Source organism: Bacillus rossius, chromosome 3, assembly GCF_032445375.1.
Source record: "Bacillus rossius redtenbacheri isolate Brsri chromosome 3, Brsri_v3, whole genome shotgun sequence".
NCBI lineage: Eukaryota > Metazoa > Arthropoda > Insecta > Phasmatodea > Bacillidae > Bacillus > Bacillus rossius.
Window position 1 is genome coordinate 52,552,102 of NC_086332.1, and position 13,869 is coordinate 52,565,970.

The window sequence follows — 13,869 nt, forward strand, 5'->3', positions numbered from 1 at the left end:
CTAAATCCTCAATTCTTCATTTATATATTATTTTATTTTCCTACCATTCCTATTACCAGTGGGCTACTTCTGAAAATTTATCACTACAGTTCTCTTTTACATTTTGTGTTTCATCTCATATTTTATCTGTTGTTCGTTACTAAATGTTATCTAATAACGACATTAAGTCACACAAGTGAGCATAATAATTGAAGAACATTTTGCAGCTCGTAAGTATTCAGGGAGGGGAGGGGGAGATTTTAGATCCGAAGTTATCAAAATAAATTTTCAGGAAAATTCCTAAATTAATATGAAAATCAAATGAAACAGCGAACATGGCGTGTAAGACCGAGCCTTAAGCAAACAAAGTTGTAATTAAGTATCTATGTATAATATTGTTACGGTGTGTACATCCGTAAAGTTCTTTATTGTGTTTATGTGCCCAGTGCAAGTGCCAAGCAAACGCTGCAGACGGGTATATATCATATTTAAACCCTAGCAGTTGGACAGCTGATCCAAAATGATCTGAACAAACATGTGGGGTGTGCGCCTGAAATGAAATGTCCATTGCGAATCTTAGAAACTTCAAGTTACCAGTTTCGCTCACATTAAATGTCCCGGATGGTCTAGCACGGCTCAGCGGCGGAACCTCACGAGTCAGATCAACAGCAGACAGCACCACAAGAAGACTGCTAGCCACGACGAGCAAGGAGCGAGCGGGAGCTCTGCCCGAGCGAGTACCGATCCACACGTACTCGCCGGGCGAGTCGCAGGACGAGCGAGAACTCGCTACAGCGGGAACCGCCAGTCGCCGAGCGAGATGCAAGACTCGCCGCTTCACAGCGGTTGCTGGTCGAGTTGGGGACTCGGATGTGGCAGGAACGGGGGTCGCCGGGGTTCTCAGGGTGAGTACAACCGAGACGTCGGTCGCCGAGAGGGTGCGATACTCGCCGCTTCGCGACGGCTGCGGAGCGAGTGAGAGAACCCTCTGTCATACTGGAAGCAATGAGGTGAGTAGCGGGAGTAGGTGGGATTGCTGGTTAAAGACTAACTATTTTTCAATAGTAGCCCTTTCTCAGCTGAAAACGAGTAATTGCAAAGCTCGTAACTTAACCTACAGTCAGTTAACAGTCGACAGTAATGACAATATTAGGATTCAGAGATTTGTGCGAGAGCAGAATATTTAGTAGAAATTGATGAGTGTACATTTTAAATTTTCCTTCTGTAGTTAGATTTGTTTGCGTGGCTGTTGCCAAGCTAGTTTCATACACTCGGGGAACATTGTTCTAGAGTTTGTACGGTATTATAGCGAGGTTAAAAATCGTGTTAAAATAACAACACCATAAATGTAATTTCAGAGTTACCAATATCTGATTACATTTTTAAAGAGTATTTAAATGACTGACATAATGACTGCCACATAAAAAATAACTATACCCATAAGAGCAATCGAGCAAGGTGTAAAATAACCATCACCATTTATTTTCATTATTTTATTCGTGACATTTTTATCACTGATCGTGGCAACATTTTAACAACCATTTTGTCTTTGTAATTTTGTCAAGTTTTTCAGAACGTCTTATATATATATATATATATATATATATATCGAGGATAAATGTCAGCTGATCTAAATTTGCAATAAATAAAGGTTAGAAATTTCTACAGATAGTGAAACAAAACTATTCAAATCATTAAATAACAGAGAAATAAAACAGCTTGTATAATTCACAATAGACATAAATGTCAATGGTAAAAATGTAAGATTTTAAGTCGCAGGCAGATTTACAGAGACTCACGACAATTGGACTGGACTGGGCCTCGGACCACGTGGTATCTGATTCGATATCACAGGCCTATGTAAAGTGTATTCCTTTAGATTCAGAAACACTGTTGTATGTAGAAATAATGACGAAAATATGTTTTACGTGAGTTAAAACTAGTATTAATTCAACCATGGTTTTGTGTTTCCATTTCAGCGATATAAAATAAATGTCGAAAACACCCCAAATTTACGCATGACTTTAAGTTCACTGGAATACAACTTGAGAAAAATAAAATCAGAAAGTTTATCCCATTCGGTTTTTTTTTTAACAAAACCATGTCAAAACGAGTATTATCACAGCACAGAATATGTTTTTTTTATTCCTTTCTGTTTACAGAAAACATTTGGTACCTAAGTTTCTCGCGAGTAACCGTCCAATCGTGGCATTACTTAGCAGGTTTCGCGCTCATACTACATAGACCTTGACTTACCCCTGGCTGCGTAATCGTAACACCACGGCAGTAACAGCCAACGAACTTTCGTAGATTCTAATCTTGCGTACCTTCAAGTAAACTGACTCTTACATGTTAATTATATATGCCGATGTCAGGAATAAGCGCCTTGACGAAATTACATGACACGATTTAATGATTAGGAAGTTATATTGCACTGGTCGTTAAAAAGTACGCAAACAAAATAAGTGTATTGGCCTATTATAAACAAAATCTCTTTTATGGTCCTCACAAAATATATATTTGCAGTAACAGCATAATTATGATTTCGCAAAATAAAAATGTTTTGTTGAGATAACAATAATATTTTGTGGTCAAAACAAAATTTGGTATGGTATATATACACATTTATTTATATATAGGTACACATATATAACATGTTCATTCGTTCAAAATCTTAACTCTCCGAAATAACTTCACCGATTGCTTTGAAATTTCTGATAAAACATTTCATTCGAATACGCGCGTGTTTTAATGTAGGCTACCTATGTCAAACCTGTGACAGGTAAAAAGCCACATAAATATATATATATAGGTAAAAATATGTATTTTAATATTTTCTTTGTCATAGAGTGACATATACTATAGATTATTGGAATGATGTAGATATATACCTATATATATAGACATAGAAAATTAGAGAGAGCTACAGAGAGATGCTTTGTATGTGTACCGACTTCAAACAAATAACAAAAAAAAAAAATTTGAAGCATTGCAACGAATGCCGGGTGTAAGCATATATATATATATATAGACACACACAAACACACAAATAGTTTGTAAGCCACGGCCACGAGAGCTGTTGTTTTCGGCATGGGCGTGAAGGTACGCGAGGTATTCGCCAGGAACACCCCGCCTAACCCCCTCGACTCTCGCGATGATGACAGCATATCTGGGAAACTACGGCCGCGGGGCGGCGGTGCGATATGGCTACACCAGAACCCGGGGTCGAGGAATCGTCGAGGAAGAGCTCGAGGGCGGCACGCAGGGAGGTGAGACGAGGTGTGGTGAGGTGAGGTTTGTTCCTTGGGAACCAATTACTGGCGGACGCGTGGGGCCGACAGGTGATGGATGGCCCAATCAGAGCGCGGGGCCTTCGCCCGAGTGTTGCGAGGGGAGGCTCGCTATTCTCTCGCCGACGGGCTCGTGGAGCGCCTGGAGGGGCTCTCAGGAAAGGAGGGTAGTAAAGTCGTCGACCACAGTCCACCTGGTGCAAGTACGCAACTAATCCCGACCACCCGAGTGGAAGCTACCGTCCGCCGACTGCCGCTGCTACGTTCCCGACCGCTAGAATTCTCCCCTGGCGTGCTTCCCGTAGGGCACAAAAAGGGTCTTCCCTGTGTCTATGCAAGTTATATCTGGGCCCTACTTAACTAATATGGTCTAGGGGGAAGTCAGTCATGGCATTAATCACTTAATTCCCCCTTTGCATGATTAAAATCTTGCATAATTAGGCGTACTTACAGTCTTCCCTACCGAGACCTCTCCAAAACACACTTATTTCTTAGTTAGGTTAGGAAATAAAATCGATCCAAGAAGCAATTAAAAAATACACGGTGATCTGACATAAACTACAGTTAAGTAATTCGCACGCAACTTACGAAATATACTCCAGTCCACGCCACAAACAAGAGCACCCATGTATGTTTAGTGTACACTGTTTCTAAAACCACGGTAAAGGTCTTTACATTTTCACTCCACTGGCAGAAAATGCTCAGAGATGTAAAAGACCTGGCAGTTACGTAGCGGAATTAAACTATGTAACCATGTAATGGACTTAGCATGAAAAGTATTGCATATATAGGACTGCAACTGGTTACTGATATATTACAGTGGTTTTGCTCTCACGTCTCACAACAATATCCAGGTTGGTTTCCCGGCAATTTTAAACTTAAATTTTAATTTTTTTTATTTTTTGGTTTCATCAGTTCACCTCCAATTACCGCCAATTTACTATAGGTATACCAAGTACACATACGCTTTTATATGCGTCATTCACAGCTGATATATAATTACGGAGTGTTGGTTCAACACACTTTTTTTTCATGTTGGAACAGCCACACTAAAGTCCGATACAAACAATATCATTAGGCCAATTTTCCAGCGTGTTGATTGCTTAGAGGATGCGTGCAAATATCTGTAAATATAACCTTTACACGATGGCGAACTTAACGAAATACAGTAGGAACCAATACGGAACTACCGTGGGCCATGAACAAAGGCAAGCGTTCGACTAACACCTGGTAGTATGATTTAACACCAAATTAATATTATATTTGCTTTACTATTTGGCAACAATTTTTTTCACGTGTACTTGGAAATTTGAAGTACAGGGGGTTTATTTTAGTAGTAATTTTAAAACTATATGATGAATATTTTTACAATAAAAATATATATATATTTTTTAATAATATTGGAATCATATATTTTAAACTAATATAATTTTAATTCTGCACATATACATACTCTGCTATCTATCGGACTAGTGTGAGAAAAACGGCGGATTTTTCGCACAAAAATCATGACGCTGCCCGGTATTGGTTCCTAGTAAGTGTATTTGACTGACCGTAATTCTTTACTTAAGAAAAAAGAAACTTAGTCACATCAAAATTTGTTTCGAAGTGACAAGGAATTAAATGTCCGGGAACGAACTGAATTTTTTTCTGGCGGCTTGAAGTGAATCTTGTGTTGGAAAGTTTGCCAACAGCGGGTCATGGCGCAGGAAGACGGACGAGAAATGTTTACGCGCGGAATATCTTGGCAGCCGACTGGAACAGGTAAATGAAACGCTAAGGTCATAAATATTCTTATTTTTATCAAATAACACTCTAGGAATTTTTTTAAAGAAACTTCCTTTAAATCTAAATAGACCAACTAGTATCAAAACTTGTGGCAATGTAAGTTTTAAAAATGTTGCACTACAATTTGCCAGGAGATAAAATTCATCACGCAAGTAGTGAGTTCTTTAGTTATATTCAAGTAATTATAATAATTCACAATGGTGCACCTCAATTACATAACTTTTACTGTCGATCAACCACGTGGCAAAGAAAACAGGTAAACTAATTTTAGTTAAATAAGTTTTTTTCTTCTTCATATTACAACAGGTCTATTTGGAATGAATATCACGAAACGGAACAACAAGGTTCAGTAAAAAAAATAACTTTTTGAAAATAAAATACAGAATAATGATGACCTGCTTAAACTATGTGTCCTATAGAGCTAAAAACCAAAATATGAATAAATTTCCAGATGTGTATGTTTTGTCCTTTGTACAAAAAAACACTTAAAATTGTTAGTAATTTTGGTCTAAGTATTAACTTTCTACCGCTGATTTTTCAATAGTAGTTATTGCATAAACCTAATGCGATGTAATAAATGTGAATTGAAAATTTTATTTTTTAAATAACACATGAACTGTTTTCCCAGCAGTAATAGTGCTGACTTAACATGCTTTTGTATAGTATGTGTCATGTAACTCAAAATAATGACCAGCAGTACCCATTGCTCAACTGTCACTTGCAAAGCATCACATGATGTTTGTTTACGAACACTGACTAACACATGATGATTACAAAAATTGTTTGCTAAATAACAGTGGCAGCACGATACTTAAGACTATTGGTACTACTTTTAAGAACTATCAAATTTAGGGACAGTTAGGTACATGAAAGAATATACCTTAAGGTCAAGTCTGTTTCATGTAACGTCTCTGAGATTTCAGTTTTTTCAAAAGCAGTACCATTGGTACTTACTGCACAACTGTCACTTGCAAAGCATCGCATTAGGCCAGTGTCGCACTATGCGTTTCTGACGCTGCGGCTAAAACTTCCGCTGTGTTTTTGACAGAATATTCTTTCTACGTCTTTTTCTTATAGTGAAGGTTTCTCAAGAATCCATAAAATAAAAACATTAATATCCAACATGTAAATAGTTGATCTAAAATAAATGAACAATATAAACTAGTGACGCTCCGGTTCAACAGCATAGTGTGACAGCGGCATTATTTTTCTTTACAAACACGTACTGCCACATGAACTTTCTAACAAACTCTGTTGGCAGAACAGTGGCAGAAAAATACGTAACCCTCAAAAATTGTGACAAGTGACATGAAACACACTATAGGTAGGTATCGAACTGCTTCAATGGCCGTGTTCTGTAATATTCGACAAGGATTACCAAAGGCTGCAGTGGAAGACCAGCCACAACCTACATGGTAAGGACATTGCAGGAGATTCTCAGGGGACGGCCAACCCTGTCTCGGATCTGGAAGTTACGGCTGACAGGTGGACGATGTCGTCGGAGGAGCCCGGGGCGCACGCAAGCGCGAGTGCAGCCAGCACGCCCGTCACGCGACGGCCTCGCGGTTACTCTAAGGAAATATTCCCGCTTCTTTCCCCGTCCGCCGCGCCGGTTGAGTTATTGGGAAACCAGCCGTCGACTTCCCTCCTCTCTTTTCGCCGGGCGGCTTTATCCTTTCCTCGGCTCGGCCCTCGCATCGACGTCGCCTCCTCTCGCTATCTGCCCGCCATCGCCATATTTTACCGCGCGATTTGTTGGGGGCAGGGGCGACGGGGACAGCAAGGGGCGACGGGGACAGCAAGGGGTGATGAAGGAGCCGAAGGGGGGGGGGGGGGGGAGACGAGAGGGTGTTTTTTTTTTCTACTCCGGGCGCGGAGAGAGGAACCCTGGTCTCCAGCTGAGCGCATGCGCAGAAAGCACACCAGTCGCCTTGGCAACCGGGCGAGCGAGTCCGTGCAGGCGGCAGTAGGGGGTGAGCCGCCCGAGCACTAGAGGGATGGGGGAGGGTGTGTGCTAACGGTCGCCATGGCAACGGTGGAAGAGTTGCGCGCGCTCTCCGCAAGAGGGGGGGGGAGGGGGTACACGCACCGCCGCCCACCCCCTGCTTCATCCACGTACAGTTTTCACCTCTTGCCCAAGATACCGCCGCTGGGATTAGCTGCGTTCCGGTTGTAAAATTACCCTATCGCTGCAGGCGGGCAACGAACGGGAATGTTTGGCTTATTTGCAGTCACGTGCGTCAACACGGCCTTTGCCGTTGAATCATGGCACCAGCTAGGCAACGGTAAACGTATCTCGCGAATGAAATAAAAGCAAATCAAAGTAACGTATTCGCGCATGCTTCGCTAACCGAATCATAAGCCCGAAAACATTACGCATACATAGGATACTATGCTATATCTAAGAAATATGCTATGTATGAGCTCGCAATTCAGGATCAGGCTCAAGCTACAAAAACCAAGACGTTTAGCGTGCTATGTTAAATATTTTTGGAGCTTTTAAACAAGTCAAAAATTGTATCCATTAACTGATTAACTGCTAGATCATCAAATATGCTTTAGACGAATACCTGCTTTACCTACATATAAGAATGCACTAAAATGTAGGCCTACAGTCCTTGCACCATAAGCCTCGTCGCAAACAACACATCGAAAACACTGGAGTTTGATTTAGTGCCTGGCGATGCAGCATTTTCCGCGCGAGTCAGTCATGTTGAAAATGGAGTTCCCTTATTAACGGGCCTCGAACGTACATTACAGATTATATGGTGGTCGACTGTTAGGAAAGCCTCGGCCAATACAGGCTATAAGCATGTTGTTCTGATAACAAAGAACTTATAACAAGAGTAAAGTTGTCCAATAGGCGACCCATCGGGCAATATTTGTGTAGACCGCACATTAAAAAATTAAATAAAAAATTCATTTTAGAAAATATGACCATGGTAGAGTACCACTTAAGGTGGAGACTCATATGCAAAGTTGGTATGATTTATTTCTATTTGTTAGTCATTAATATTATAGTTAATGGCAATTTAAGTAAATTCAACACTATAGGTGTAGGCTTATAGGTACGTCTCTTGCATTTGTATTCGTCACAAATTATCTGAAAACTAACCACACTGACAGACAAAACAATTTAAAAGCAATCATTCACGAACTAATAATTTACTTTAATTCTTGTTGGCACAAGAGTGGCTATTGTAGCTGAAGTGAAATTTGCTCAAGTGTGCGTGAAAGTGTGCGTGAATGGCCGCGCAAGGTATTTGTAATAATAAGTCCTGACTTACGCAACATTTTACAGCAATTAAAAAAAAAATTTTGACGGAACAACAAATGGACGAGAGTGATTGTGTTAAATTTACAGACATATCCCTTCAATACTGGGAATGAAGAGGAAAATGAAAAAAATTGCATGTGAAGACCTAAACTTGGAAGCCAGCTACCCACGAGAGAGAGAGAGAGAGAGAGAGAGAGAGAGAGGGACCTTACCGTTGTACTCGCCGGGGCTGCCGAGGAAGACGGACGAGTAGAGGACCCCTCGCCTGGCGTCGCTCGCCACCCGCGCCTCCGCAGGGCTCTGCCACTCTCTCCGCGGACACCACTTCCCTGCAACACACGGCGCCCGTCAACACTCTCGGCCTCCTCCGACGTCACTCACGCGCATCTGCAAACAACACACCGTCAGTGGCCAAGTACCTTTCCTGCAGGAGCGTTCGCGCAGTTTCATTTCAAGAATAGAAGGTGGAGAGGAGGAGGAAAATAGGATAAAAAAAAAAAAGCAAGAAGTTAAAACGTCAGACCAGATTTGCAAACTTAATAGCAGTCCCATAAACTAACTTATTAATTATTTACGTCAACAGAAATAAACTTCACGAATACATCACCAAATTTATGGAATCACTACCCCAAAAAGCTGCTTTCAAATTATTTTCGTTTGCTTGTGGGAATGATAGATTTTCTTTTTTATGATGTCGGGGGTTTATTGTCCATCCCAACCATCCTTTCGTACGCCCCTGGTTTACTGGATTGTTAATTATTTACCTTTAGAGATTATTCAGGGATCTTCGTAAATGTACGGATACTAATTTTTTTTTTTTTTTTTTTCGAGCATTAAATCACAAGATATCATTACGAAAAATTCTTAAACTTGCAAAGTCCATTGCTAACACACTCTTCTTGCTTTCACTTGCATATTCACCCTGTTTACAAGGGATTACAGCACTAGGAAGTTGGAATACAGTGTAGTTTATACGAAGAACCAGTTATCCGGAATTATGAAGAACCCTTTGTTTATTTGAGGTAAATTCTTCGTTCAGAGGTCTGTAAACTTTTTGAATTTGCGAACAGCGTGAGGAATATAAAAACATCAAATGGTTTATCTAAACTGTAACTACGTTTAATTTATAAGAAAGTATATTGTTACTATAAAACCAAAATATGGTTACTTCAGGAGTAATTTTTGCCGCACAGCTACATTTGTACCAAGATATAAATTAAAACAGCATCTCTACGCTATTTTCTGCCAACAAGCCGCACATGAATCAAGGGTGAACAATAATCATCACCTATGTACTTACAAAGTTGAACTTTACATTATAATATGCTACAACTCCACAGTGAAGCAGCGTTAGACAGAAATAAAAATTTTTTACTGTATATAGGTATGTATACTTTCCATCGTTTTTAAACAATTTCCCGCCAATATGTAATTCTATTACATACTTTAAAAATGTTTCGTAACTTTTTTTAACGTAGGATAGTGAAATTCATTAACCTAAGTATAGCTACAACTGTATAGGAATTCCTTTTAAATTTGTTGAGGAGAAGTCAAAGGCATTGCCATGTACTCTATTTTTATGATAAAATTTCTTATACAATTTGTTTAGTACTTTAAGTTTTAAGAGCATTACAAGATTTTTTTTAATGGAAATTTTAAAGTGAGTCTATTAGGAAATAGCACAGCTGAATTTACGAACGTAATTATTTAGGCAAGAAAATAGAATCCACGTGAAACAATTTTTTCTTATAAATTTTGGGTTGCAGCACAGTTTTTAATCGTTAATAGGCAACTGACGGGGCAGTATGAGATAATGTCAAATTCGGCTGAAGGGTCATCAAGAAATTTAAAAGTTGGAAACAAGGTGTTACACAGCATTTTTTTCACCGACATCATTTTACGACAGCTGAAGGTTTTGCGGTGGCAAGATGTCTAGTTTGTTCAACTAACTACATATTATCAGACGCTCAGTTCTCCTCCTGAAAAATACTGTCTCTATTAGGTATTCACAATAATAAAAAGCTGTTCAACTCCAACTTCAAAAAACTCCGGCAATGATAACGATTAAGTGACTTTCAACTCCCGCAGTAGAAGCTCGTCAGTCGTATTCTGACTCTCCCAAAAGTTGGTTCCCTGGATGACTTGAGGGGTGTCTCCCGACTGATACGGAGCCGGGGCGCGCGCCAGGGCAAACTGATGGGAGGACAAGGCTCTCCCCGGCTGCACAGCGGGTCGACGAACCGACCGGCGCGGAGACGGGATGCGGCAGATACCATCGGCCGCAGCATCCCGTCGGACTCGTCCTCCGGCTCTCCGGGGAGGCGTCAAGCTCCGTGCAATCACCTCCCCTCCCTTTACCGTCCCTCACCATCACGACCTCCGGGTGCGGTGAGGTGTGCGGGGGGAAGGGCGGAATCACCCTGTTTACGGCGCGGCGGTCCGCGGGAAATTTACGGGCCGCGAGCGACGTCGGTCGTGATCTACCGTGGGAATATGCCCTCATCCAACACGCCGGCGAAGCAGTCCTTTTGCTCCAAGCTGGGCTCTTGCGACCTTACAACCCCGTCTCCCCCCCCCCCTTTTCCCTTATCGGCACCAGCTGGCAGTCAGGCGGTGGCTATCTGAAGCAGACCGCAACACAAACCGAAAGTAATGAGTTTCAATACTTATTATAGGCCTACCAATGACTTCACGCTGCATATTCCGTTGAATGCAGAAAACCTAGGGTTATTTTTTCTTCAACTATATGTAGGAAAAAAAGACTTGGTCCTGAAATAGTTATCGGCTTGTAAGACAAGACCCGTCTCAAAAAAAAAAACTAACTTTTTTTCTTAAAATACCCTCTATTCTACAACCGAGTTTCGACGTTGATAAGTTTTGGACGATAAGGCCTGTCTTAAACTGTGTTTCACAACAAATACTAATTTTCCTGTCATGTTTTAGTAGGTACTTATAATAGATACAATACATTAAAATTTTAAATAAAAAGAAAATAATAGTCTACATGTCATGATATATAATGTATGATTTTGACAACACACATGCTATATACCTAGCCCCACTTTGGAAATTCATTTGACAATGTTTTACTAGAATATGACTCAAGACTGTTAAGATATTATCATGAATAAAAGGGGAAAAATATTTTCTTACTATTTCAAATTAATATTAAAGGCATTTGATGTTAAGGTTTCAAAAAAGCATTAAAATATACTGCTCAATAAGATGCGTTAAACTTTAATTACACTGCAGTGTTGACTATAGGTATGGCTGTGGCATAACATTAGTCAAACATTTTTAAGCTGAAACAAGTATGTTAAGTATATAATAAATAACATTCACCTTGAAGTGTTGTAAGAAAGTAAAATATTGCGAGCGTTCCCGGAGATATGACATGACTGCTATTTATTCATGCCGCTTAAATATTTGTTATTGATAGCAAAACGACGTTCGCAAAAATTGCATATTTTCGTGTTTCAGGCTCAACTATATTGGCTTCGCCGAAAGGATAAAATTTCTACTTCATTGACGAGATGTAAAAAATTATAATCCGCCTGAATTGAAATATTTTTACAAACTGTTTCCGAAACTACGCAGACCAGTTTTAAAAAATAGAAATTTTTAATGGAAAACGCAAACAAAAAATAAATAAACAATTTGTTGGTAAAATTCCTAGGGATCCGCTAATCCAATATTATATATTCGGGGATAAGTTTTAGAAAAAAGTACGTATTGAAGGAAGTAAAACTCAAAAATTCAAACAATGGCAACAAGCTTAATCGACAAGTACCTACTGAATTATACTATTCTTTGACTCTACAGAATATATCGAAGAAATGTTGGTGTTTCAAACCAGCTACAGTGCTGCCAGGATGTTTGTTTGAATTTAAAACTAAACTAAAAAAAAAATTGGTTGTCTGTAAAGTCGGTTTACGGACGATAGTTTAACGTGACAACGTCATAACAAAACATTGATGAAATGATTGCATAGTTTTATGAATAAAATTGAATCATTTTTATTGAATTATCACTATTTTGTATGGATACAAAGAAGGAGTGAAATGAAATCTACAAATTAATTGATAAATTTACATTTATTTTCACTCATTAATTCAAATATGTTTATTACTTTAACGAAAAGATTATTTTAACTATAACTTTTATACATGTTTGCTATTTAAATTCTTCCAATCTGTGTTATTATGTTAAGTATAGGACGATGATGGGAAAAGTAGGAAACGAATAGGAGTGTTTCAAGTTTAATGTGCCTCGAAAAAGTCAAATCGATGGTTGTTACAATTGAGTGGAAGAGATATAGATGCGGCGCAAGCGTAGAATGAGTGTAACGGGACACCGCGTAACGGGACAATGTGCGTAACGGGACACTTTTTCGTGCGTGCAGCCGGTGTTCATCGATTTATTAGACGTTGTCACGTCCAAAAAAGACAATAAAAGTCTGTCCTCTAAATTTAAACATGTTTAAAATTGTAAAATCCAAACTTAGTAACTGAAAAATTTTTTGTCAAAGCTTACTAAAGTTTTGTTAGTTTTGGTCGTAGGTATAGAGTTCGATTTCTGACTCTTGAGTTCTATATTCTGATCCGAAGAATTCTTTTAAGAATCGAATTCGAAATTCATATTTGAGAGAAAAGTTGATTCGAGCCCTCACTGGTTACTATCTTCACAATTTTCTTAAACTGAAGTTTTCCTTCTTTGCTTTGTGATAAGCAAGATCCAGTTCGACGCGAAGTGTCAGACGTCTCCGGTCAGGGTCGGGGTTTTTTTTTCAAGGGGATGTTCGACCACTCCTATCTAGCCCTCTGTCGTTTAGCCGCCCGCGCTTGTCTTGTTACGAGAACAAGGATAGGATGAGGAGGGTGGACGGAAGAAATCGGTTTCTTCTTTTTTTTTTTTTTTTTACACATGCCCCGCCGTTACGGTCCCCCTTCAAAGAGCACCTCTCACCCCTCACCCCCCCTTCCTACTACTACCCCTCGTGTTACGAGTCTCGTCTCGCGGCCGGGAGTCGTACACAGACAATCTCGCTAGTGGGCGAACGGCGTCGTTGTCCCAGATTACACTGTTAAGGGATGATCAGGCGCGCGGCGAGAAGAGGAGGGAAAGAGCGAACATGGACGAGAAGGAGATGATGTTCGAAGGGCCGACAAGGGGGGTGGAGTGTTTGGCTGCTTTTGAAACACCCCTCTCCCTTGCAAACCCTATAAAATGGAGGGGGGGGGGGAAACCGGCGGGAAAGATGTGCCAAGGGCCGAAACACCTTTTTTCCCTTCCCGCAACATCGTGCCTTTAGTCTCTCTCTCTCGCTCTCTCTCACGACCGCCGCGAGGCATGACGGTGAAGAGTGGTATGCACCATTTTGAGGCACCCATCGAGTGACACCGACTCAGAAGGGCAACCTGTTGACGATCTTGGTGACCAAGACGATTACAGCGCTACCATCCAAGTCTCACACGTAAAAATATTTTTTTTTTCTGTACTTTCACAAAAGATTCCTTTGGAAACCAGTAGCCAAGA

General features: G+C 40.2%; 1 protein-coding gene across 9 annotated transcripts in view; it reads right to left on the minus strand.

Annotated features, from left to right (window-relative positions):
* Positions 1 to 13,869, minus strand: part of LOC134530695 (homeobox protein homothorax) — a 689,928-nt gene that overhangs the window by 246,227 nt on the left and 429,832 nt on the right. For all 9 annotated transcript variants that reach the window (XM_063365782.1, XM_063365781.1, XM_063365777.1 and 6 more), the window contains one exon: positions 8,547 to 8,663. In XM_063365782.1, the coding sequence (XP_063221852.1) occupies positions 8,547 to 8,663 (117 nt within the window). The remainder of the gene's footprint in view (positions 1 to 8,546; positions 8,664 to 13,869) is intronic.